Below are 26,998 nucleotides of genomic sequence, written 5' to 3'. Positions count from 1 at the left end.
ATGTCATACTACACTACCCTGTCCCCTTCCCAATTTCTCTGGAACAGGGAGATGTAACAAAAATGTTGGTGCAAGTGGGGGACACCTGTGACTAAAACCCCCTAAAATGTCATTGTTAGGCCATCGTCAGAACATAAAGAACTCTGCCCATCAAAATAATCTACCCTGTTACACATTGCTGGCGGCTTCTAGCACCTGAACCCCAATTTCTCAGGAACGAGGGGGTACAGGTGAACAATTAGAGATGCAAGTGGGGGACACCTGTGACTAACACCCCCCAACATTTCATCGCTAAGGCATCATCAGAACATAAAGAACTCTGCCCATCAAAAAAATATACCCTATTACACATTGCTGGAGGCTTCTAGCACCTGAACCCTGATTTCTCAGGAACAGGGGGGTACAGGTGAACACAATTAGAAGTGCAAATGGGGGACACGTGTGGCTAGCACCCCCTAAAATTTCATTGCTAGGCCATCGTCAAAACATAAAAAACTCTGCCCATTAAAAAAATCTACCCTGTTCAAAAGTAAGTTTCTGAAAATTTAATCCTACAATGTAATATTTGATACACATAATTGTGTGTAAACATTTGATATACATAATTATGTAGGCTAATTACTAATTTGTTTATGTAACTTTATATTATTATTATATATCTTTAATTACTTATTAATCTATTTATCAATTACCAAATAAATGACCTAATAATTTTGGGAAAACGAACTATGATTGCTAGACTTTAAAATATAAAAGTATATAGAAGAAAGATTACTGATTACTTTAATCATGAGTATATTAATTCCAGTGAAATACAATAAATACTGCACAAATTCAGACACCGGACAGCCAGACTATTTTTCTTTAGTGGAAGAGGGGGCAAAATGGCTCTTTTGATAGTAAAGGTTGCCGGCCCCTGGTCGAACTCATGCAATAAAGTGTGAAATTCTGGAAGATGTAGGTTAATCTTTAAGTAAATTGCAGCCAACTAGAGTTTAGGAGACAGAAAGTGGAGTGGTAGGGAATGGTATGTTGAAGGTGAACTTTTTAGCATTGAAGCCAAATTTGCCATATGCTATAAAAGATATGATTACTATTAACCATCCAGGGATGTAAATATTGCAGTTCTTGAAAAGCAAGAATAATAGGAAATACAGTTCTGTGTCCCAAATGTCATTATAATAAGGTATTAGATTTACACTGACTTTTTTGTGCTGACTGTCGGCATACCAAGCATTATCAGAATCCAACTTCAACTCTGGCCCTAAATTCTCAGAAGAATGAATGTCTGCTTAAGCATACTACAAAATGAATGCACTTAATCAAAATGACAAGTGAGGAAAAGATACAATGATAAAAATACATGTTTTTCCTAGAGGCAACAAAGAAAATTCCATCGATGACCTAACACTGATCAAACTTTTTTTTTTCCTCGCACATACTTACATGCTTAGGTTGAATAAGACAAATGCCCTTAAAGTTTAAAATAAAACAAATCTTGAGAGTACAGATACATTTTTACACCTACATAAAGAAGGTGATTTAGGGAAAGGTGACTTTACCAGAATAATTGGACCTTTCAGCTTAGTGGAAGGTCCACTTTAAAACGATGTGACATAAATATATTTCGTAACTCCAAATAGCAATCTACATCTATTATACATTTAAGATGTAACCCGTGTAAAATATGTTACTTTAAACATTTTTGAACAATAAATAGTGTCATGCTGTAATAGTGTCTTGTTTCATGAAGATATGCATACAGTTTTGTCAAGATGTGTAGTGGAGAAAAGAGAACATAGGCTTATAATGGTTAAAGAAAGTGTAGTGAGACCTTCCATTTATTTAGAGGTCACATTCCATATGATGAGTTTATTTTAACATAATCATGGCAGTGAAGGAAAAGGATATACACAGAGCTTTTTGATTGGAGGTTTTATGTGGAAAGCATTATATTCACACTATATTCACACTGAAAAGTTACTTCTTTTGGATTGATGTCAATTTTTGTGTATGGAATATTCACAAGAACTGAGCACTTTTTATTTACCTTGCTGCACTAAAGAGTTATTTACATTTTTAACATTGTTGTAATATACATTTGGGTTTATACATTTAAAAAAAATATTTTATTGTGAACATTTTTTATTTATAAGTTGTTTTATTTATATGTGAATTCACATTGTTTCATTTATACATAATATATATCACTGTAGCACTATCAATTTGAACTGGCGACCTTTGTCACCAGGACAGAAAATCTAGAAATGTTATGGTTATTACCAGAAACAATGGAACACATGTGGGGTATAAAGTGTCCCAGACTCTATAAAGGTGCGTACACACTTCCAATTTTTATCGTTCCAATCGAACGACGAACGATCGATTGGGCAAAAAATCTTTCGTAAAAAAGTAACCAACGACGCCGACGAACGAGGAAAGTCGCTGGAAACGAACGACCGGACCGACGGATCGGATTGGACGACGATCGTTGAACATCGTTCGTGTGTACGGTCGTTCGTTGATCGTCCATGTTCAGAGCATGCGTGATGAACGAACGTCCGTTCACTTTCCTGTCGTGCACATAGTTCCTCTATCGCTCAAACGATCGTATCTATTGTGTGTACAATATCTACGAACGATCGTGTCGTTAACTCTATGTGTAGGATCGGTGCTATACGATCGTTCGTATATATCGTGCATGAACGTTCGTCGTTCGTTTTCCCACGATAATAATTGGAAGTGTGTACGTAGCTTAATATACAGCAGTGTTTTTCAACCTTTTTACCATGGGGGGATCTTTGAAATAACTTTCAATTCTTAGGGAACCCCTGCTAAAATTACTAAATCCATAGATTACAGTATGTTAGTGTGGTAGTCAGATTGAAAAATACTTACATTGGGGGCAAATGGAAAGAATGTCACCCTTACAGAAAGCCAAAAAGGTCACTTGTGTCAGTGGCTACTGAGAAATTGTTCATTGATCGAAGAACCCTAAGATTTCACGGAACCCTATAAACTATAAAGTATCTGGTGCCACTGAGCCAAAAACACACAGATTATTGTACATTATTATTGTATTGTTTTGACATTCTTCCAAGGATAACAAAACTTCAGTACACAGTTATGTCATCCTAGCCCAACCAATGAGGGCAGAAAACTCTGAACCTAGACACAGCCTGGGTAAAAATGGCACTGAGAACATAAGTGAGCAATGACATTACAGTGCTCAAGTGGGGGGGGGGGGGGGGTCCCTTACCCTCTGACATAATGTGCAATTATAAAGATTACATGTGAGGCAAAAGCCTCATGGGGGCCCAAAAACATCAGTTTTTTGGTGGTTTTGTTCCAAGTTTACACCATCTATGTAGTTACTGGGTTAAATCCTTGATCTCTTTGCTTCCATGGCTGCCAATCCAGTAAATAAAGTCTCTAAAAATTACAAACAATTAATTAGAAATAGCTAAGCTCAGCTCTTTGATGACTCGTGGGTGGAAGCCATCTGGTCTTGGTGCTTTTTAAATAGTGTATTTTGTCTATTTTTTTTGGCCATATTAAAGCAGTGGGCTTGACTGACTCTACCCTTTATATTGCACCAGTGTTATCGTTTTCACATTTTAGGAAGCCTACCCTCTGTGATTTTTATGATATACTTCTTTTTAGAGAAGTCTGTCTTACTCTGTTAGGCAACTTGAAGTTTATTCAGATTTTTTGCCAATCTGATTTACTGTTTGTAGAAATTTTATTTTTCATGACTATCTAGTATATATTTTTTATAATTTATGGCTCTTAACACAAAAATATGCCACATTGGTTATTTTTTTACTTTCTGAACTTGTTTTCCACATTAATACAATGTGTAAAATACTCCCATTTATGTTCTCCATCTGTAGTTGACAGTTCTGGCAAACAGTTAAAAAGAGTTCTTTAGAACTGGCAAAATAACTGTCTTTAAAAACAAAGTGTGTATATTCAGCTAAGACTGTTTAATGTTTTCTTTTTTAACTTTACATGAAGCGAGATTGAATTTTAACACCAATCAGGTTTTTTTAGCAAGAGATTTTCCTTTACTACATGTTCTGATGGCAATGTTTCACCATGCAGGAAGTGGAAGGCTAGAACCCTTGTCAGCTTTTTGTTGCTGTCTCTTGCCCTGGTAATATGTTTATGTAAATAAATATGTATTTTTGTCTGGAAAAAAATGGTTATCAGGAAAAGAGAAGGTGAGTGGAAATCACTTTATTACCTAATATTACCTAGCCTCAGATAGCAGTAACATTTGGAGGGGGAGTTCTAAGCCATCTCTACTCTATATGTTTCAATTGGAATCCAGGAGGTCTAATTATAAATCTGATATTCAGGAATCAAAGGAATCATTTACTGCCACTGAAACGCATAGACCTGGAAGATTCTCCACCAGGAAATGTTTCAGTGAATGTCAGATTTATAGATTTGCTTTATAAATAGACTTCTAAATGCTTGTTTTTCAGAATGTGTTCACATTTTGTTTACAGCTCAGGGTAAATCAGTTCATTATATGGCCAATTTTACTCAGGATTTAATATGAACATCTGAACTTAGGCTTGTTTGTAATTACCAGATCCAACTGAGCATCATTTTCTGAGGAGGGTTGTACTGTCTCAATAAAATTTACCTATCTTTATTGTATCAACGATCCAAACATGAACCAATATAGCTAAGTTATGTCTGGTCCTTCCTAGTAGTCTGGTAAATTTATCAGCTACATGCCAAAACTCACATGCCAAGTTCCTGATCAAAGAATGCCATATTGCCAATATTAGCCTGGGTTATATACATTCAAATCCAATCAATTGTAAATAGGCTGCTCTTTTAGCTGGTATATCAGAACTTTTATAAAAATAAATAACACCATTAAAAAGCCCTGGATTTTTCATCAATCCAATTCCAGCTGACCTTAACCCGTGCCAGATGCTGCCATCTTCTTCTGGGTTCATACGTTACCCGATCTCGCACTGTACACTTCTGTCTTGTTCCAGGTTCTTCCTATGTCACCCAATCTCACGTTTGTGCAGTGTGATATAATTTCTTCCTGAAAGTGTAAAAAGTAAAGTGCTAATCTCACTGCGCATGCATTCGATTGGCACTTTTTTTTACATTGTGGGAAAGATATCAAGCATACACAGAAGGAGCAGACCAAATTCTCCTGGGATACATGATGTATGTATCTTAGGAGGCTGCAAATTTACCTTAAAGACAGAAGGGGAGGGGTCCTCTCCATAAAAATTATACAAACAAATATTTTAAAAAAATATTTAAAAAAAGTGTTTTTTTTATAACATATTACCTATATTTAACTTATATAAAAGGGTTATCCACTCTCTCATACAATTTAAAAATGTCATGATAGGTTCGCTTTAAGGGATCAAGTCATGTGCAGATTTTACCATCGTAACATCCTTACTCAACTATGCAGGGTTGTGTGGGTGCTTAAGTACAACTGGTTTCGTTTAAACATATTATATGATTTTATTTTAAATTACCACAATATGATATCATAGCTACAGTACATGAAACAAATGTATGATCTACTTACAAAAAAACACAATTATAGGCTTACAAAATAACACAATTAGCAGGTAATTAAAAAACAAATATTTTATATTTAACATGTACCTCTTTTTGTCAAACCCACAAAATTGAAAAATCACTAAAATGTAAAATAATAAAGAAAGCTTGGATAAAAATGTTGGTTATGTAAGATTGACAATGCCTCTGACTGGAAGTGCACAATTGTTTGTTTTCCATTGGAAACAGTGTTGCTCATCAGCTGCTTTCTGTGGGGTTAGGATACACAAGTCCAGCTATTTACACCTCTCCAGTGAGTTACCACTGTAAAAAGAGGAGAGCGGATAAGTGTAAACCCTGCTGAGCAAGAATGCTTATTCAACAGCTGCTCATATATTCTTCCCACATGATGTCATAATCCTGTTAAAACATCGTATTTCTAGTGCCAGATCAGTTGGATCCATTTCAAGGCAGAATAAAAGAGAGAGAATTATTTAGTCCTCTGGGGATGTTAAAGTTCCAAGTGACTTTCATACTTCCAGGGACACATGGTCACTAAAGTATAAAAAATGTTAGACCATTTGTAAAATTGACTTTTAAATCATGGGAAACTCTTAGTCCTAAACAGTGCTATAGGGTGGTAATTGTGGCAGCAGAAAAGGTTTATGTATGAAATGATGATTTATAGGATTCATTTAACTGTCTTTGTCAAATAACAAGTGTTCCTGATCTAAGCCAGGTCGTACACAGTAAAACTGTTTTCTTTTCAGGTCCACCTTAAAGTATTCTATACCATACTGAGGAATTATGTGAGCTGTCATTGCTAAACTCATTCTACAGAATACTACCTATGTAAAGATGGTCTGTAGGCTTCAGTAATTCTAGTCACAAACCTGAAACAACCATGTACATAACTGTTGCGCAAGTTGACTTGCAATTAGCTTAATCCCTTAGCAGTAATCCCGAGTGTGACTCGGGGTGGATTTTACTTGCAAAAAGGGGTAATCCCGAGTCATACTTGGGGTCGCTTTAACTTCCCTAGCGGTAACCCCAAGTGTGACTTGGGGTATAAAAAAAGTTGCTGAAAGCGGTAACCCCTAGTCACACTCGGGGTATGTAAACCTATGGAAACAATAGTAAATACAGCCTTACCTGATCCACCGGCGTCCCGCGTTGTCCATCATCGCAATCTCCGTCTTCTTCCTTCTTCTTCCAGTGTCTTCTGCACACGATGAGTCACCGGGGGAGTTCCCGGTGACGTCGGTGCACGTGTACGTTGCCGGTGGGGCGGGGCGGGGAATTCAAAATCTATTTGTATTGCATTCAATACCAAAAAACTTTATTGAATGCAATACATTGGATTTAAATGTGTAAAAGCAGTACATTAAAATGTAAAAAAATATATATATATCTATATATATATATATATATATATTTAATTTCATATTTTGATCATATTTTCATATTTCAATCATGACTTTGTGTTCCAAAATTTTTTATACTCATACTAATATATTATACTGTAAAATAAATTTTCATTAAAAACAATGTACCGCTTTTAGACATTTAAAACCGGAAAGAAACGAACAGCTAGGGAGGTTAAGCTAGGAAAACCCCCACTTACCTTGCTCTGTTGTCGTCCCCCGTTGTCCTTCTGGTCCCCGCAGGTCCTGGGGACACGTCTTCTCCCTCCGATCTCCAGGTGAAAAGTGAATAAGTCGAGATCTACGGGGTTTCCCGTAACGTTGGTGCAGGTGCTGGTTCGTGCGGGCATATTATATATATTATTTATCCTACTGTACAATTATAATACATTTTTAAGGTTTTTTTTTAAAGTTTATTACTAACTTAATTAAATGTATTAACTATTGGACATATTTTGGGGAGTTATGCCTAAGAATTATAGCATACAATGAAAAATAGATTTCCATGCAAAAAAATTGTAACGCTTTTTGCATGGAAATTTGGACAGAATTAGGAGGGTTAAAAGCTAATGAGAAACTACTGAAAACATACATTTACCAGACAAGCTTGGAAACCAGGTCAGCAATGTTGGCTGACACAATCTCTTAGTGTAGGTTTACTTGGAATCATGTCAAAGAGGGTTAGGATCAGCCTCCAAATTTTAGTAAATGCTGAGTGAATCATCTTGTTATTAGGGCAACTTAAGGTTACTAGCAGTTACTAAAGAACTGGTTGGCATAAAATTGGCATAAACAACTGGGACTCATCAGTGCTAAACTAAATATAGATAAATATATTGTCAGCAGGAAGGTTGCGCAGAAGGCACAGTCGATGATGAATCTGCAATAAAATAAACCTGCCTGCCCGTTCACAAAGTGCGCTCACATCTAGCTCTGTTGTGGTCACCAGCATCTTCACTCAGGCTTTTTATCAGGTTCAGGATCCTTGGCCATGTTGACTGGCCAAGCCAGAATGATGTAAGTCTTGTGCATACGAGAGATGGGAGCAGCGTATGGTGGCATCATACACAGAACTAAGCATGCAGAAAGGATTGTGAACAGGCAGGAGTGAAAGTTTTATTGCAAAAGGGACATCATTCATTCCATCTGCAAAATACAATCTGTCTGCGCTTTTTTTAAGTTGATCTGTTTCTGCATTAAAGTTTAAAAAAACACTGATGCAATAGGCCTGAATTATTTAAACTCTCTAACACTGAATAAATTACACTATCATGAGAGATGGCTATTCCAGCAAATCTATAATAAATCTAGTACAGGTTTGGAAACATTTTGCAACTAATAGCAAAGGATTTTTAAGAATTATATTCTGCTGGATCACACAGATTCTCCCATGAAAGTCTATCTTCTCCAGTCTTGGGGAGCTTTAATAAATCAGGCCCATTACATCTTATTGTAACTTTCTGAGCTAATAATTACAGCAGACTGTTTTTCTTCTTTTCTGTACAGAGAAGACGATAAAGAAACCCCTGATGTGTAAAGTAAAAACAAAGTTTAAAAAACAGCTTGAACTTAAAGTGAATATGCTGCTCTATTTAGAAGAAATGCATGCCTACCACCATACTAAACAAACTAGTTTTCAGCAATTTGAAGGGACCTTGGCTCATCAAGTGACTGCAGTAAAGCCACTGGATTTTATGGTTTGCCCCCTAGGAAGTTTAGAAAATGTAAAATTCAGGAACAATATGATGTATGATTTACAAAAACATTGGACAGGCTGGTCTATAGCTGGAGAGCTGATTAGCAAAAGTTTGCACCTCAGCATCTTACCATCTAGCCAGTGCCAAACCTTGTGCTTTGCTGCACTACCTACTGATGATATAATTGATATAATTGCTGGTGAAGAATATCTTCGGAAATCATCTGCTATATGTGGGGCTACTGCAGTTATATGTGGTCACTAAAGAAAGATCAAGGGCTATCCATGAGCCTCAGCAATCATTCTAAGCACCAAACTGTCAATAGGCTTTCTTCTACCTCAAACAAAAAAATATTATAAATATGCTGCTCCTACAAATAAGGTCAACAATAACTGTGTAATATTAGAAATAGGTTAAAATAATTTTTTTAAACACTGTAACAATTACCATTGCTATTTGTGGATGTTTCAAGACTATTTATGGTAGCAGCAGTTTTTTATATTGTGTGACTAATGTCACAGGTGAACTTGCTATAATTAAGTATCATTAGGATATTTGCAATGCCCAATCTGTAAATCCAAGCAGATTGTTAAGAAATACTGTAAAAACTGAGAAAAGAATTAGACTAGATCCTATTCTCTCCTCTACCATGTACTCTTCATAGTGCTATCTGTTTATTTTTGTGTGTCTGAATAACGTCAGTGAGGGGACTATTAGTATAATAACAATAAAATATATATATGGAACAGCTAGGGATGTGGAAGAAGTACCACTCAACTATCTTGAAAATCTGGAAAAGTTAACCTTATTTTGCACTTTCTCTTCAGATTCTCCAGATCAAAAAGACGCATCAGATTTTGTGTTAAATGTATTATTAAATATAATGATGGTAAGTTACTAAGTATACCTTTCTAATGTTTGTTGATGGTATTCTTATTTAGGCATTTGATTTTCATTTTCTGCTAAAGTAATTGTATATGTCTTAAAGCACACCCACTTTCATGCTCCTACTTTAATACAGAAATTTTTCATGTACCTAAATTTAGCATTCTTTCTCTCCCTATTGTTCTGTTTTATTAATGATCAAATCAGGATTGAGACAGTTGGTTTACAAATCATTGTTAATAAAATATATTATTCATATATAATGCTGCTTCTTTAAAAACAAGAAGTACAACATCATGATCATGTGACCTGATTTTAAAAGAGTTTTTAGAACAGTATTTAATTCAAGTACTGGGGGATTCTGCTTTAAACTGCTTCTTTCAGTTAAAGCTGTTAAATGTAATTAATTTGGTATATTTATGTAGAATAATGTTCTAAATGTGTGTGCCATAGGGTTGACTGATCTTTCTAGCATTTCACTTTTCCAAAGCCATTTCTTTTTCTAAAGTAAAACTTTACTCTTGATGGATCTGAATAAAATAAAAAAATACATGATTAAACTGAATAATGAGCAGCTACAGGATATATATAAAATATTCCTGATTTCCTTAAGCCATATTTAAATAATTAGGATTAGGAAAAATACCTTATATTGTAATTTTATGCTTCTGATTTTAACCACTTGATATTTCACATTTTAAGCGGTTGTAATTTTAACTATTTCACATACTGTGCAAACATAAATGTACATCACTTTTTCTTTTTCTTATACCTTAACAGTTTGTTAATGACTGTGTGTTTCTCATTATAGAATCTCAATTAAAATACTTATATACATACTATACCCATACACTAAGAATTTGATTTTTAACTAAGGCTTACAATGTTGAGATTCCTAATGTGGTTTACGTGAACAGTAATAAATGATTGCTAACTGCCCGAAAATCAATTATCTTTAAGTTTATGGGGACAGCTCTTTGTACCAAATTTGGAAATATTGAAGACTATATTCTTTCTTTTTTCCTGATCCACTCTCCGAAATGTGTCAAAAAGAGGTCCCAATTCTCTTCTGCCTGAAAGGTGCCCATATGGATGGAATTATGCAGGAATCAACACTGAGGACTTAAAAGGGTAACTAAATTTTTATGAGCAGTCAGGTTCATTTTTTCAGAAATCAAAAGTGATAAACAAAATCTTACTTGCCTGTTCGTGATTGCTTTCTTAATATACATTGTATTGTGCATATTTAACCTAGTAAAACTTGAATAAACCCCCATTGCACCATTTTAGCCTGGCAAACCAAGATGGCCCAACATCCAGAAACCAGAAGAGGACTATGTAAAGATGGCAACACCCACATCTGAATGAGGAGGGGTGAGTGTATTAAACAAAAAATGCAGTCAGGTAGGCAAGTTTATTTTAAAGGACCTGCATGCTCACAGTTTTTGATGATATACTGTACATACAAATTCTTTGTGTACCATTAGTCTTTTTACATAAAACTAAGGGTTGTGGTACTGCTAGTGTAAGGTTGGTTGGGTTTTAGATTTATTTTCCATTGTATATTCTCTGTTGCAGTTTATTAACACTTACATGTCTTGTCCCACCCCTAGCCTTTGACTGGACAGTATGAGAAGAAACAGATGACTGGTGCGTGAGTTTGTGTGTCTGCTCTGTCCTCCTATCAACATGTTCCTTGTTAGCTGCCTCTCCTTTTCCCAGTCTGAAGCCTAAGACTACTGTACAGGAAATGCAAAAGGCTGATACCAATTAAAGTAAACAAATACATTTAAATATGTATTTATAAAGACATAACTACATTCATTTGTGCCTTTTTTTCTGTCTGTTTAGCTTTGACGTAACATTTTTAAATAAAGCCAATGCAAAAAGTACTCTGTAAATGTAAAATTTATTAGTAAGCACCAACAGAGCTAATGGCATTAAACTTATCCAGTCCAAAGATAAGAATTAATTTAGAACCTGTCACAGGCCCATCCCTAAGCTAACATTCTCTGTTTTGTGTAAGTTTGTGCTGTTATCCCTATTTTTACTCTCAGTTCTGTTTCACAGAACATTTATGAAATGGTTTGTACTGGTGTAGCTTTATAACGGTTTACAGAAAAATAATCTAATGCAAAGCATCTTCTGTTTTAGGAAATAATTAAATATATAAGAAATAATCACCTTTAATTAGGCATATAATGTGATTTGGCCTGATGGGAAATACATTCCAACCATGGGGAGTAAAAACCATCAGGTTATCTGACTCTTTAATTTGTTGCAGATTTTTCAGAATATTCTATTTGATCTTAACCTTCTAATAAGCTTGCTTTATCACTTCATACCTGCTATGTTACCACCAATTGAAATCCAATTAAAAAGCAAACTTCTATTTCCAAATAAAATCCTGCTATATTTAAGACAATATTTTTTCCAAAGTTATTAGTGTAATAAGCAGTAGATAGATGTGTCCCCATTGAAACATTGAAACACCCATGAATTCTTCTGGTATGTATACCATTTTCTGATGGTAGACCCCAATTTGGTCCTGCATTACCAAAAAAAAAAATAAACCTGTCCATAGCAGAAATAAAATGCAAATATTGTTCTTCCCACATACAATCAAAATGTAAATCAGAAACTAGATAGTTGGTCAAAACTGTTCCACGTTAACTTTCTTTAATCCCTTACATTTTTTAAATTAAACTATAAGGGTAAATACATTTTAGTTTCAACAAATTAAAAATATATACAGGTATATCAATTCCACTAAAATCTTGTGTAAGAAATATGTTTTAGAACAATGTGTAGCAAGACTATGTGACAATACAACACAATTAAAGCATACTTCAAGAAATGGTCAGAGACTGTGGACTTTGTACAGGAGATGATCAGAGACTGCAAACATTGTACAGAAAATGGTAAAAGACTGTAGACATTCTTCTAAAGATGCTGAGAGGATGCAGACATTTCACAAAAAAATGATCAGAGACTGCAGACTTTCTACAAGAAATGTTTAGACACTGCAGGCCTTACACAGGAGATGGTTGGAGACTGCGAAAATTCTATATGAACAGTTGGGACTTGGGACATACATTGGAAACATGCCAAGTTAGGAAACTCCTATAGTGAGCCCTCTCTGCAACAGTCTACAATCTCCATTTTGGAGTTCTACCTTGTGATTGGAAACATAGAGGACTCATTGCAGAAACATAGAAGACTCATTGCAGAAAAAGACGAAGATGTCCATCAAGTCTTTTACTTTATTTTCTTTTAACATTTTTATTCAACAATTAATTAACAATTTATACCTAAACTCTCCTCAGGAAAGTTTTCCCAAATTCCGTTATGGTGGAAGTAGAACATTTGTACTTTGCAAAAAAAAAATCAGTATGCTTATGAATGTGGAAAAATTAAAAATTCCATTGAAAAATTAAAATAATATCATACAATGTATTTCTACTATTAAGTACGATTCTTTCTTGGATAATAAACGCTTCTGACAAGCTGTCCATTTTTTCATGTTACACATGACTAAGCACGTAGCCTTACATATGTTGTCACAATGCCATGGACCCACTGCAATCATCTCCCTTTTACACAAACAGTGATGACATTCAGAGGAATGAAGTGCATTGCTGTAAGGCTTAGGAGCTGCAAGCATACTGCAGAGTTTAGGAAAAAAAAGTGCTTAGAGGTTGAAGATGCACAACAAGACTTCAATGACGCAGAGCAAATAATAGAAACCGTCATGAAAGAACGTCACTAGCTACCTAGAGGATCAGAAATCACACTTTTGGCACTTAAAGATTTCAAAACCATTATGTCCTTGATTAACAGATTCTTAGAAAGGAATGGAAGATTGCAGTTTGTGCGTATTTTACTTTAAAGAAATGTTTTATGTGCAACTCTTTTTCTATCTATAATTTTATAATTTATTTTCTTCAGCAATGAGAATTGATTTTGCAGACTGTCAGCAAATTTTCTAATAATCATTCGTCCTGTTTACTAAATCATTCGGCTGAGCGTCTGCTCGTATGGCATTTCCACTTTTGATTCCCTTCCTCCTACACTTTTATCCTTACCTAACCCTACACATTTCTAGCCACATCTAATAAATGATTATATTCCACGCTCAACAATGTGTGGCCAGGATATGGGACATCCAGACCCACAAACATGCTGTCATTGCATTTTTGATTTCCAAATAAATTGTTTTACTTTAAAATTCAAGTTTGCTTGTAGAGCATAGGTCAGAATATTCAGAGATTTATATTTGCAGTCATACAATATAGTCTGACTTATTTCATATTTAGTGAGGCAAAATTCTGTTGACAAAATTTGAACTTCATGTGTACATATACTTACAGCAGTTAAATTCTTCATAATATAACAATCAATTTGATTTGCTATAGGAATAGAGCATGTACCGTTTACAAGGTTTTGCATTTTTACTTAACTTAGTAAATTAGGCGAAGCTTTGCTAACCTTATCCAATCACGTACAAGATAAAAATTCTGGTTTTGTTTGTTTTAACTTTTCCCTGCACATGTCATGTTTGGGTTTTCTTTGTAAGGTTAATTTGCACATTTCCTTGTTCCCAATATTATAATGTAATTAGGGGAGGGAAAATATATCATCCGCATAGGGGGCATTTTAAATATGTGAATATTATACTTGTAAATCTTGGCTCTCTTTATAAAGCTCTCCAAGACTGGGGAGAAGGACTATCGTGGGAGAATCTGGGTCATCTGTCAAACCTGGAATGGACTTCTTAAAAGTATTTTGCTATTGGTTGGCTAATATTTTGAATAGTGGACCAGATTTATTCCAGGTTTGTAACTTATCATGTATGCATATTTGTATGCACCGACAATGTCTTTTACTGAAGGCATAGATTTATTTTACCCAGATTGTTGTAGCGATAAATGGAAAGCTAATGTCTATCACTACATGCTGCTGAAAGTCCATCATATACTTATACAGAGATGTGTAATTTGCATTCCATATATAACTCTCCATGGTTTTACAAAAGGAGGATTCATTAATAACTGCTGCACGTTAAAAACAACTACATATTTTAGGTTTCTCTATATATTAAAGTTATGTTTATTTGTAAAAGCTAAATATGTAAATATAATCTAAAAGTGCCCTACTTAAACTGCTCACCTGCAATCATATCAACCTACCAATATTTCTCACTGGATTCCAAGTAGGTAGAAACATTCCTTGGAATTTAAAATACATGCTTTACTGGAATCTTTTCTTAAATTGAAAAATAAATACCTTTCTACAGCTGACTGTTTACTTACACATCCTTGCCTGAGTTTCTAGACCAGAAAACCTCCAGCAGCAACTATAACTACATCCCAGCTTTCTGCACTTCCTTATTAGTTTCCATCAGTGCTGCAAAGGAAGCAATACCCTTGAGTAACAACTAAAAGTGTCATTCAGAAATACATTCTCCTTGATGGCCTATTTTTTTTTAACAAACAGAAGCTTGCCATTTTTTATTCCTTTCTTTTGGCCTCTTGTTTGCTGTGGCTCGGTATATGAATATACTGCATGTTGTTTAGTGGTCAGATTAGAAGCAACCATAAAATTATTCTCTTAATGCACTCCACCTTCTCAGTCCTTTTGGCTTGCAATATAACATATATCATTCCCTTTGCCCAACTCAAAGAGGTGATAGCGTGCTGATAGTTGAGTGTGTTTGGAATGCTGCATGTCCAAAGAAAACATATCAGTTTACTAGAATATTGTTGTGTAAAACAAGCCAATAACTGACATTGTGGATTATTTTTTTCCTAAATTTCATAACTTTAATAAATGCATTAAAGGCCTATTAAACTTGCAAGCACATATTTTAGTTTATTTTTGCAACTAAACTAAATTTGCAACTAAATTTTGCAAAAAGTTTAACCAACAACTCTTAAACACCATGTAAATTGTCAAATACACAGCTGAAATTGAAATTTAAGTATAGTATGTTTTTAATTTAACCTGAAGTTCCAAACTGTAAGAATACATAGTCAAGTTTTGGATGTCTAAGAAGCTACCACTTGATCCATAACCCAACCATTCCTGTGATTGGGAAATAAAGGGGCAGCATCAAACCGATAAAGGCTTGATCCTCACCCTGCCAGTCAGTATATAGAAAGTCAATATCAACTTAAACTCAAAAACCCATGTTAACTGAACATAACATTTTGTGTGACCAAGCTTGTGCGACCAAGCTTTGGGCATTCACGTGTTTGCTTGGTCTTGACTTGCAGAAAAAGAGGTTTAAAACAAGCCAATAACTGACATTGCGTTGTATTTTGTCCCTAAATTTCACTGCAGGAGCACTGAAATTGCTCAGGTTGATTTGCCCAGTAACTGTGCTCACCCTACCTCCCCTCCCAAAGTACATTTTCCCAAAATTTCTTTTACATTAGAAATAAGAAAACTAGGAGCAGTGGTGTAGCTACAAACCTATGGATCTTGATGCAGAATTTTTTGTGGCAACTCTACACCACCGCTGATGGACTTTCTTTAACTACAGATCTAAGGGCTCCAGTGCTAATCTTTGGCAAGGACCTGACCATTTAAGACAAGCTCCTTTACATCACAAACTTTCCCTTACATCAAAATTTCTACTTTTGCCATAGGAGACCCCCTTTTGCCAGCACATTTCCTTCACATTGAATTCCCCCTTTTTATCCATTACCCTCCTTTACCTCTGACCCTCCACCACCTTTGGCATCAAAGTCTTACATCAGACTATCAATCTCAATCTTCTCATCTTTGCATTATAGTCTCTCTTAAAATCAGAGACCTTCTGCTTATCAGATTTTTCTCTTCATGTAGAAGTCCCCTGTCATGCACGGTGATAAAGGACCGCTATGGGGCGCTATGGCTTGCACAGAGGTGGTGTGAACCCTGAGAAGGGCCAAGGTGCAGAGTCTAAGCAGTAACCAGGTCTTCTCCAGAGCCTCTGATGGTGAGGATGTTCCGCCACTGGGTCGAGGCAGGCAGCAAGCAAGAGAGGTCAGGTCACATGCCAGAGGTCAATTGCCAGGGATCCAGGAGACAGACACTAGTGACACAGGGTGCACTGTGGACACAGGGAACACAGGAGACACTGGAAGCACCAGGAGGCACAGGTGACTCTGCGATATCCACAGACAGACAGGAACACTGGAACAGCACAGGGAAGTTGGCTGGGAACCAACAGACTGGACAACGAGTGGTTAGTGCAGTGTGTGAGCTAGCTAAATAGCCAGGGCTGGTCAAAAGGCTATTTTCTGATTGGCAAGCGGATTGGGTGGAATTGATAAAGCTTGGAAACAGAGGCACACCCCGCTTCAGAACTGCCTACATGCGCAGGAGAGAGGCGTTTGCGATTTAGTGAGGAAGAGGTAAGTGTGACATCACCCCCCTTTTTCAGGGCCTCCCCACCCGCCAGGGTCCAGGTTTAAGGGGAAAACGAAGATAAAACTTCTTGGCAAGAAGAGGTGCAGACACATCTGTAGCTGAAACCCATGATCCCTCCTAAGGACCAAAACCTTTCCAATCAATTAGGTACATTAGCTTTTTGCGAGAAAACTTGGAATCCAGAATTTGACTTCATATTACTGAGAAGAATTGGGTGCAGAAGTAGCCAGCCAAGAGGGACAAGAAATGCGGTTCAGGACCAACGGCTCAAGCAGAGACACATGGAAGGCATTGGGCAGCTTGAGATGTATGGGAAGACATAACTTGTAGCAAACTGGGTTAACCTTGGCAGAAATGGCATAAGGTCCGATTAACCATGGAGCAAATTTCAGAGAAGGCACCTTGCAACAAATGTTCCTTGTGGAAAGCCAGACTTTATCTCCAGGTTGGAGAAGAGGCGTCTTAGGGCCACGCCGATCAGCAAACTTCCTGTTGAGAGCTGCGTGTTTCAGATGCTCACAAGTGGAAGACCAGATGCTGTTAAAGTTTCTCTGCAGAGAAACTGAGTGCAGGTTTTTTTTTTAGCAGAGCATGGTATAGGAGATGGAAGGCAAGGATGTTTGTCATAGACAATGTAGAACGGTGATTCTTTGGTGCAGACATGGTTGTTGTGGGTGAACTCTGCCCATGGTAGCAGTGCTACCTAGTCATCATGGTGGGCAGAAACAAGGGCTCGGAGATTTTGCTCCAGGGCTTAACTTTTCTCCGTCTGCCCATTAGTCTGCGGGAGATAGGCTGAGGAGAACTCCGCAGAGATGTCCAGTGATCTGCAAAACCCCTTTCAAAAGCCATAGGTAAATTGCAACGATCAGGAACTTTATATATGGGTATACCGTGAAGCCTAAAAATTTCACGAATGAAGACTGGTAGCAACGCTGATGATGGTAAAGCTGGAAGGGGTACAAAATTGCCAATTTTGGAAAAGCTATCCACAACCACCCAAAAGACCTTACGGCCAACGGAGCGTGAAAGATCCCTAATAAAATCCAAGGACAGGTGACATGATGGCTCCTCAGGAACGGGCAGAGGAAGAAGCAATCCTGCTGGGGCACAAGTAGACAACTTGGTTAGAGCACATACAGCACATAGTCCATCACATCCTTACGAAGGTTAGCCACCAATACAGATGGGAGAGAAGGGTGAAAGACAGTTTAGAGACATGTGCCCAATGTATTATTTTGGTGCAGAGTTGAGGAAGCACCTAGGTTTTACCTGGGGGAATAGCAGATTTCTGAACAGAGGTTAGGGCAAGGATACAGGACGGTGGGATAATAAACTCTGGCCTAGCAGTGGTTTCAGAATCCTGTGCACCGAAGGAGGGGGAGAAAGCATCAGCTTGGGAGTTAGCGGAACTAGGTTTAAAGGTAATTATAAAATCAAAACGGGAAAAGAACAAAGACCAACAAGCCTGCCAGGGGTTGAGGCAAAGAGCCGACTGTAGTTATTGGAGGTTTTTGTGGTCGGTGAAAATAGTGACCTTGTGAGGAGAGCCCTTCAAAAGATAGCCCCATTCTTCTACAGCGAGTTTGATGGCCAGCAGCTCCCTGTCTACAATGGAGTAATTCTTCTATGCTGGGGAGAACTTCCATGAAAAGAATGCACATGGGCGTCGAGCTCCAGTGGGGGTCTGGAAAACAGTAGCTCCCACTCCGACTGAGGAGGCATCAACTTCTATTGAAAAGGGCTTGGAAACATCTGACCTAATCAGAGCTGGGCAAGAAATAAAGGCTTTCTTCAAGGAATTAAAGGCCTCGGAAGGCCAGCTCTTAGGGTCAGCATCCTTTCGGGTCAGTGCAAGGATGGGCGCTACCAGCGTGGAGTAATTTTAGATAAATCTACCAGTAGTAGTTGGTAAAACCCAGGAAATGCTGAGTAGCCTTAAGACCACAGGGTAGGGGCCAGTTAGAGATAGCTGTAACCTTCTCAGAATCCAGAGAGGTCATCCTTAGAAACAATGAATTCCCTGGTATTAAATGCTGTCTTCCATTTGCCCCCTTCTTGATCTGAATTAGGCTGTAGGCCCTTCGGAGGTCCAGTTTGGTGAAGATCTGAGCACCACGGAGACAGTCAAAGTGCTCAGGAATAAGCGGCAGTGGGTAGCATCTTTTAATAGCGATGGCATTCAAACCATGGTAATCAATACAAGGAAGAAAAGTCCCATCCTTCATTTGGACAAAGAAGAACCTTGCTCCAACGCGGGAAGAGGACTTAAGTATAAATCCTCTTTGCAGATTCTCCTGGATGTATTTACTCATTGCCTTTGTCTCTGGAAGACTGTGGTGGTATACCCCACCTCTGGAGGGTGTGGAATTAGGTATTAGATCTTACACACTGTCATAGGAGCGATGGGGAGGAAGTTTCTCTGCCTGGCATTTGGAAAAGACATCTTGGAAGTCCTGGTACTGGATTGGAATGGATGGAGCCAACTCTGACGTGGAGAGGGCAAGAGGTTTGAGAGGTTGGAGCTTGGTCAAACACCGAGAGTAACAAGAAGGATCCCAAGCCAATACCTCTGGAGTAGATCAATCTAGCACTGGAGAGTGTTGTGGAAGCCATGGGAATCTAAGGATGACTGCAGATGAGGCTTGGGGAAGTACAAGATAGGTTATGGTTTCCTGATTTAGCACACCTACCGTCATTTGCATGGGCAAGTTTTGGAAGCGAAAAGTCTGCAGGAGAGCTTGGTACCATTCACCCCAGAGATACGCAGGGGTTGAGTCAGTAGCTCAATGGGCCAGGCGCACTCCTTCACAAAAGTAGCAGAGATTAAATTGTCTGCTGCCCCACAGTCGATAAAAGCCCTCAGGGCAAGTGTGGACGTTTTGTGGTGGAGCTAAATTGGTATTGAGGGACGCTGAGCGGAGGGGAGAGAAGAGTGACCTAGCATGCCCCACTCGAGGCATAGTAGGCACTGAAGTTTCCTGGCCTCTGTGGGCAGAGTTTAATAAAGTGACCTTTCATGTCACAGTACATGCAGAGACCTGAAGATAGGCACCGGGATCTCTCCTCTGGAGATAGGTGTGAGCGGCCCAGTTGCATGGGTACTTCTGATAAAGGAGAAACAAGGGGGACTGGAGGTTCCAGAGGCCGCTGGAAGGAGGGAGCTAGTCGTAGGAAAAAAGGCCTTGCGGGAGCGAGATTTCTCCTGAAAACTCCCCTGGAAACAGATGTCAATCTGGGTAGCTAAGAAGATCAGGTCATCAAGAGCAGTGGGAATTTCTCGGCCAGCCTATTCTTCCTTAATACGATCAGAAAGTAGCGTGGAGGGCCTCGTTAAAAAGCTAGGGCGGGTCAACCGGCTATTTTCTGATTGTCCAGCGGATTGGACAGAATTGATAAAGCTTGGAAACAGAGGCTTGCCCAGCGTCAGAACTGCCCGAATGCCCAGGAGAGAGGTGTCTGTGCTTTAGTGACGAAGAGGTAAGTGTGACATGCCCCTTCACATCAGAAGATCCATTTCACATTAGAGCCCTACCTTTACTTTAAAGGCCCACCTTCTTCAGTTTCTGGCAAATTATATTATCTAATGTAGAAGATCTCCTCCTTCTGCTTTCGAAGTGAGCAGCCACACAGTGTGATAACTGGTGATAATTGTCATCATTACTAATCGAGTAGATTAGGTCAAAGACAGTAGTAAAAACTTGACTGAGTCTCATGGTTCTACACTTTAAACTAAACTGAATCTAAGAAAAGTTTTTACTGGATATACTCTTTCAGTCCTGTAGCTTTAATCTTTAAGGATAAATTGCTCTAACATAGCTGCAGTTACATAGGTCAAGGTTTTAAATCTCTCTCTGCTTGTTAAGATTATGTAAATACTTAAATGTGTCCTGACCACAGTTTCCCTTTAAGCATGTTTGGATTAGATGTTTACTACAGAAGTATCTTTGTAAAGTTAAAACACATGAACATGTAGGTTAGATGCGGCAACACTTAATTAATCAATAATGTAGTTGTGGTGTTGTCTTAGTTATGGGATATAGTGCAGTTGTGCTCAATGCCAGAATGGATAACAAACAACAGCCCACTAACATTAGTTCATTGCAAGGGCAGCACTAAAGCACAAAGGACTCTTCATTAAGCAGGAGTGTATGCCGGCTGCTTGTATCTACTCTGCACTAACAACGTGGGAAGCACTAGATTCCCACATTCCTTTACTTACGTCAGAAAACCCATATACAAATTAAATCCACCTCTTCCATCTCCAGAGAGAAGAAAGGAAAATGCAACACAGAAGCAAACCTACACTTTGTAGCAAAATATTAGCTATCGTAAGACTCCTATTTTTAAATCAAACAGGAAATTTGTTTTATAAAATTAAAATATATATGAATAAAACACATCAGCAGAATACTTTTTTATTCGCTGCCAATGTGGACAATCTGGTCTATAGTATATTACACTGTTACACCATTCTGTTAGACCAGGACAAAGAATAAATCTTAATAGTATATATGTGTAACGTGACCATTTGCATAATACTATAGAAAAAGGTTTGCCCTGTAACAATGATAAAAATAATATAATAATAAAGTGTAAAATAAAAGTAATTAACAGTAATAAAAACATAACTTTGAATAAAATGCATAAAAACACAAAAGGGACCCATAACCCCTCCCCTCAGTTCTACGTAAACATGCATACAATCAGGTGCATTCAAAATGACAATTGTGTAACAATTGTTGGAGATCACCAACAGAATTACAGCAATAACTCTACGGCCAATATTAATGGGTAACGCTATAGGAATAGGCTGCAAAGATTTTTAAAGCGTCACCTATGGACAATTTTGAGTAGCATTTTTAAAAGATTCTGCTATTTTAAGACTTTTACTTTTTTGGTGTGTATTGGTTTGATGCTATGTGGGTAGAAGCTGGGTGAATCTTGGGTGGACACATTTATAAATAAACCACATAGTGTTTGTACTCTAAACTATAATTACATTGTTATTCTCTTTTATGTAAATTCTTGTTATTGAATGCATATTGAAAAAGTACAAGTAATATAAAATAAAGTACATTAAGGAAAAAAACAGATACATATTTATAATAGATAAAACACAGAGTATTTTTTTTACTGAAAATATAGATTTGATAAACTATTGAAAAAAAATTGTACTGAAAAATTGATGTTTTGACAGGGAGTTGATAGGACAGTTTCTGTCACTGTGCTGCTACTCCAGCTAAAGAAGGTAGGCTGTTATAGGATGTTATCACAAGAGACAGCTGAAAGTTTAGAGTCATTCCCAGTCATTTACATGTGAAAACATAATCATTCTTGTGGGCACAGAATTTGCGCAAGAATGTTGTGCATGTGTAAGTTACTAGCTGTACACACAAATCCAATTCCAGAACTGGTGCTTGAACTGATGTTTGCTTCCTTGGTGTGACCTCAGCTTTCTTCTTAACAACTCTGCCTGCCTACTTCCTGCTACCCCACCTGCACTTGATTGCTTGCAGTCTGCTGTCCTACACTTTAGCAACATCTTCTTCTGTCTTCGTCAACTGCTTCCAAGAGCATCTTGAAGCCAGGCCACTTTTGTAGCCTTCTTTAAAAGAGTGATTGTGCAGTCTGGACGTTCAGCACCCATGTCACTTATACCAGTGTCTTTAATTCTAAGTTCTCCACTGCAGGGAACCAGGGGTGTAGGAGACACTTTCTCAATTCAGCCTTTAACCAATTCTAGATTTAGGGTGAAAATTGAAGCTGATTTTGTCTCAAGCCTACACCGGCTGATGCTGCTTTGTGTATGACTGTCATTCATGGAATAAATTAACGTGCCTGGAGCATGGGTGTTAGAAAGACGGAGATTACACTAATCACCTTTTTGCCCTACATAACCCTGATAATTCTGTAAACTAGCCTACTGACCAACCAGTAAAATTGTGACATCTCATAACAGACAAGTAAACATAATTAGTGTACCATGTAGAAATATGCTATGGTTAAAGAAATTACCAAAATCCATAGCAGTAAAGCTATTTGCAAAGCTGTGGATAGAAAGTTACTAGTGAAAAATGTGACTAGTGAAAATGTGAAAATATCTTATTTGTTATTATTTCCAAAAGCCAAGTTTAGTTTTAGTTCTGGAGGCAATATGTTGGAAGCAATTTTTCCTCACATAAAGTCACTGGAAATATATGTAAAACAAGGTTTTAAAATGCAGTTTAAAGCATTCAACAAACTTTGGTCAGTTTTCTACAAACCTTTGAAGCACCCCTTAAGTTAATTTGGAACGCTTTACCACAGATGTTATAGGGGGTGATGTCACTTTGAAGATGCTGCTAGCAGTCTTCATCAGGGTATCACCAAGCCGTTTTCAAGCTTGATGAAACATGCTAGTAGCTTGTGTAAAATGCTAGTTGGCACTCTGACTGATGTGCACACTTACATTGAAAAAATGAAACTGAAGGCTGAGAAAGCCTGTTCTTCCTTAAATTTGCTGAACAAACTGCACTCATATTTAGGTCCATGTATACCAAGTTTATCAGTTTATTATAGCCATTTACAGAAAGTTATCTTCATTAGGCTAAATGCACTGACATTATAACATTTTGTTTTGTGTTGTGGGACGACTCCCACCAACTTGTAACAGTTGTATACACGGAAGAGGAAATAGAAAGAGCTTGGAGGAACATGAACTGTTTTAAAGACGTTATCCACCAGAGGGAGAAGATTTCCATCGAGAACTGCCGTAGACTGGCCCTCAGCCTGCTCAGGGACTACACCTTGATGGATTTTCCTAGAAGAGGACGTCTGAAAGCCCCCCCCCCCCCCTTCCCCTTCTCTCTAAGCACCTTTTGTATATATTAAAAAAATAAAAGATAATGTTTGGGGCCTGTGAGTTCTTCCCCATTACCCTACACCCCTACCCCATTGCACAGCCAAACTTTATTGGATATATGTTAATATGTTGTAGTAGTATGTATGAGCTCAAATAAAGCTTCTGGCCTGGGAGCTCTTTGGGACTGTATAAGTTTGCTGTAAAGGATGTTGCTTGCAACCTGTTGGAGTAAGGCGGAGTCATGCAGGACATGAGGGACGGGCCTTGGTCTCGCACCACATGTCAGGCATCACACCGCAATGTATTTATTTGTGTCTGTGTTGGGGGGGTCGTAATGCAGTGTTTTGTGTGCTGTGTCGCAATTCCTTGGATGAATGTACCCTAACTGTATTGCTATTGTTGTTGTGATGATTAAAGATTATTATTCAATCAAAAGTTGTATTCTGGAGCTTTTATTGCAATATTACCATGGTCCTTAATGTAAGATTGCATATTATATCTTAATAGATGTATAAAGTGCTATGTTATTTGGTGTTGGAGGGGGAAAAGATTTGTGACATTGGTGTGTGTTTAAAGTGTTTTAAAACCCAAGAACAAATACGTTATAGATATTACAACTGACCAGTCTACAGCTGAAATCTATTTTCCTCTTTCGCACAACACCTGCACACCAACCTGTATACTTACAGCACCTGACCTCCATTCTGCCCCTTGCTCTCACCACCTCTGCCACGTGTCCACATTTCACCACTGCACCAAGATTTGCCTCTGTCCCCCACCACTGTAACCATGTGCCCTTCTGTGATTGCCACAGCTGAAGAATGAGCCTGTCTATATAGAGACAATTCAATTACCTGGACACTTTTGTAAGTAATACAGAAATGTATTACTTTACCGGTCCAAACGGAATCAAGGTGATTTTACTTAAAGCGGACTTAAACTCAATATTTTAACTGTACATAAAAGTCCAGATAACCCTTTATATGTTAAGTCTTTTTTTAGTGCAACACCCTTTAAAAGGATCCAGCACCGCAAGTCTGGATCACAGTGAATAGGAGTGGAGAGCCTTCTGGGAGGCTCTTGGCTTAAGGGGCATTTTTTTTCACTAAGGGGAAAGAAATACCGACCCTATGCATGTACCCACTTCTTTTCCCTTTACAGCGGGCTATGTCACCCGATCTCGCACCTGCATAATAAGAAGACCAGAAAAGAAGACTGAAGATGGTGGCACCTGGAGCTTCCTTCACAGGAAGGCGCAGGACCGGATCGCAGAAAGGTCCAGCACCATCGAGGGATCTGCTGGATTAAAGGTAAGTGTGATTTTTAAAATTTTCACTTTAGTTTCGCTTAAGGAGTTATAAATCTTCACACAATAAATGTTGTAAATATTCACTACAGTTATTCTAGCACACGGAAAACAAATTCTTGTTTCATCTTTAAATAGTTGGATATTTAAAGTAAACCAGAATTTGCTCTCTACAATTGGATAAATAAAATGAATCTCAGACACTTTACTGTGTAAAGATTCTTAACTCCTTAAGAAATTAGCCCATTATTTCCATCACTTTATCCATTTATGTTAATAACGCATAATTATGTAGATCTGTGGCAGAAGGTAGTTCATACAATCAAGTAATCAAGTGCTACATTTCAATCTAATATTTGCTTTATTACTTGATGCCAATGATATGTTTGCTTCAAATGTACATGCAGAGCTTTTTGCACAGAGTACGCCAAGAAACTATTTTCATGTGGCTTGTGGGAATTGCGATTTAAACCACAAACATCTTCAAACCCAAGCTTCCAAACACTCGAAAAAGCAAACTTTTGACATTACTTTTACAGCTTAATTTTTTCTTTTTTATATGTTTATTTTTTTGAAAGACCATTCCAGTTCATGAAACATTTCATTTTATGTGCCCAGCCAACATCAGTAGCACTATTTATGAATGAAAACTATAACCGTATGGTCTCAAATCATTTTTCGCTAGCTAAAAGCACATTGCTGAAGCTCTATGACAGCATAAAGGATCACATGATGATCTCTTACCTAGCATGCGCACACATCTGGCATTCTGGTCTGGATTATCAAATGAGATTTCTCCACACCTCTGAAAGGACAAACATTGTAATAATTGTTAAATTAATCAGAAAATGTGAAATAAAATAAATAAATTAAATGCTAAGAGAAACCAAATAAATTTCAGATGATTGTAGTTAGAATTTGTAATGTTTGATTTGTCATTGTAGGTTACAGCCGTTTGACTTTCACACTGCTTGACAGGTTCAAATCAGTTCAACACACCAGAAAACGTGCCATAGGCTATAACTAAAAGCATGAAATCAATGATTTCAGCAAGTTTTCTATACAATCATGTCAATTCACACTAAATTATTAAAATCATAACAGCGAAAAAAAAAACAAATGGAGATATTGAGAAGACAGTACAAATAATAATTTGCACAAATGTCTTCAATAAACTAGACTAGTGGTGAATTATAATTAGGTGTATTGATATTGATTTTTGCATTTAGGATTCTATTCCTTGCACTGTTTTATTGAATAAATCCAAAGGTCTATACATGGTATGTTACCAACAAAAAATGTTTTAGAAAACAGTGAAAACTAGCTTAAAAATAGAAAGTGTTAATTCAATTCTTTAAACTTTGAATGGTCAAAAGGTATATGGATGGTGTGTCCCAAGACGTTGTGAATGATGGTAATGTTTTGGTGAAGATAAATAAAAAATATTGTATCTGAAAGATAAAAATATTCATGCAACATACACTTTGGTGGTAGGGATATATTTAGGTTAATCAATTAACCAAATCATGTTACATAGTTAGGTTATGAAATAAGACATAAATTCATCAAGTTCAACCACTAGGGAAATAAACATATCCCAGATTTAAAACCCTATGGACATAGTTGATCCAGAGGAAGGTGAAAAAAAAACCCTGGTACAATTTGCAGAGGGGAAAATTCATTCCTGATTCCATGAGGCAATTAGATGTTCCCTGTATCAATAGTCTCCGTTTTATCTACCTAAAGTTAATTTATGTGCATCCAATTTGTAGTACTTGCTGAAACTACTTCCTGGGTGAGCATATTTACCATTTTCCCAGACCTTGCTGTGAAGGAACCTTTCCTTATTATTTTATTATTATTATTATTATTATTATTA

General features: G+C 37.4%; 1 protein-coding gene across 1 annotated transcript in view; it reads right to left on the bottom strand.

Moving 5' to 3' along the window:
• The window catches only part of PDE7B (phosphodiesterase 7B), a 177,844-nt gene that overhangs the window by 83,468 nt on the left and 67,378 nt on the right, over nt 1-26,998 (bottom strand). The window contains exon 2 of the mRNA XM_072408933.1: nt 25,864-25,924. Coding sequence (XP_072265034.1) covers nt 25,864-25,924 — 61 coding nt within the window. The remainder of the gene's footprint in view (nt 1-25,863; nt 25,925-26,998) is intronic.

Source organism: Pyxicephalus adspersus, chromosome 4 (genome assembly GCF_032062135.1).
Source record: "Pyxicephalus adspersus chromosome 4, UCB_Pads_2.0, whole genome shotgun sequence".
Lineage (NCBI taxonomy): Eukaryota > Metazoa > Chordata > Amphibia > Anura > Pyxicephalidae > Pyxicephalus > Pyxicephalus adspersus.
The sequence above is the reverse complement of the archived record's forward strand: the minus strand, read 5'-3'. Positions and strand labels throughout refer to the sequence as shown.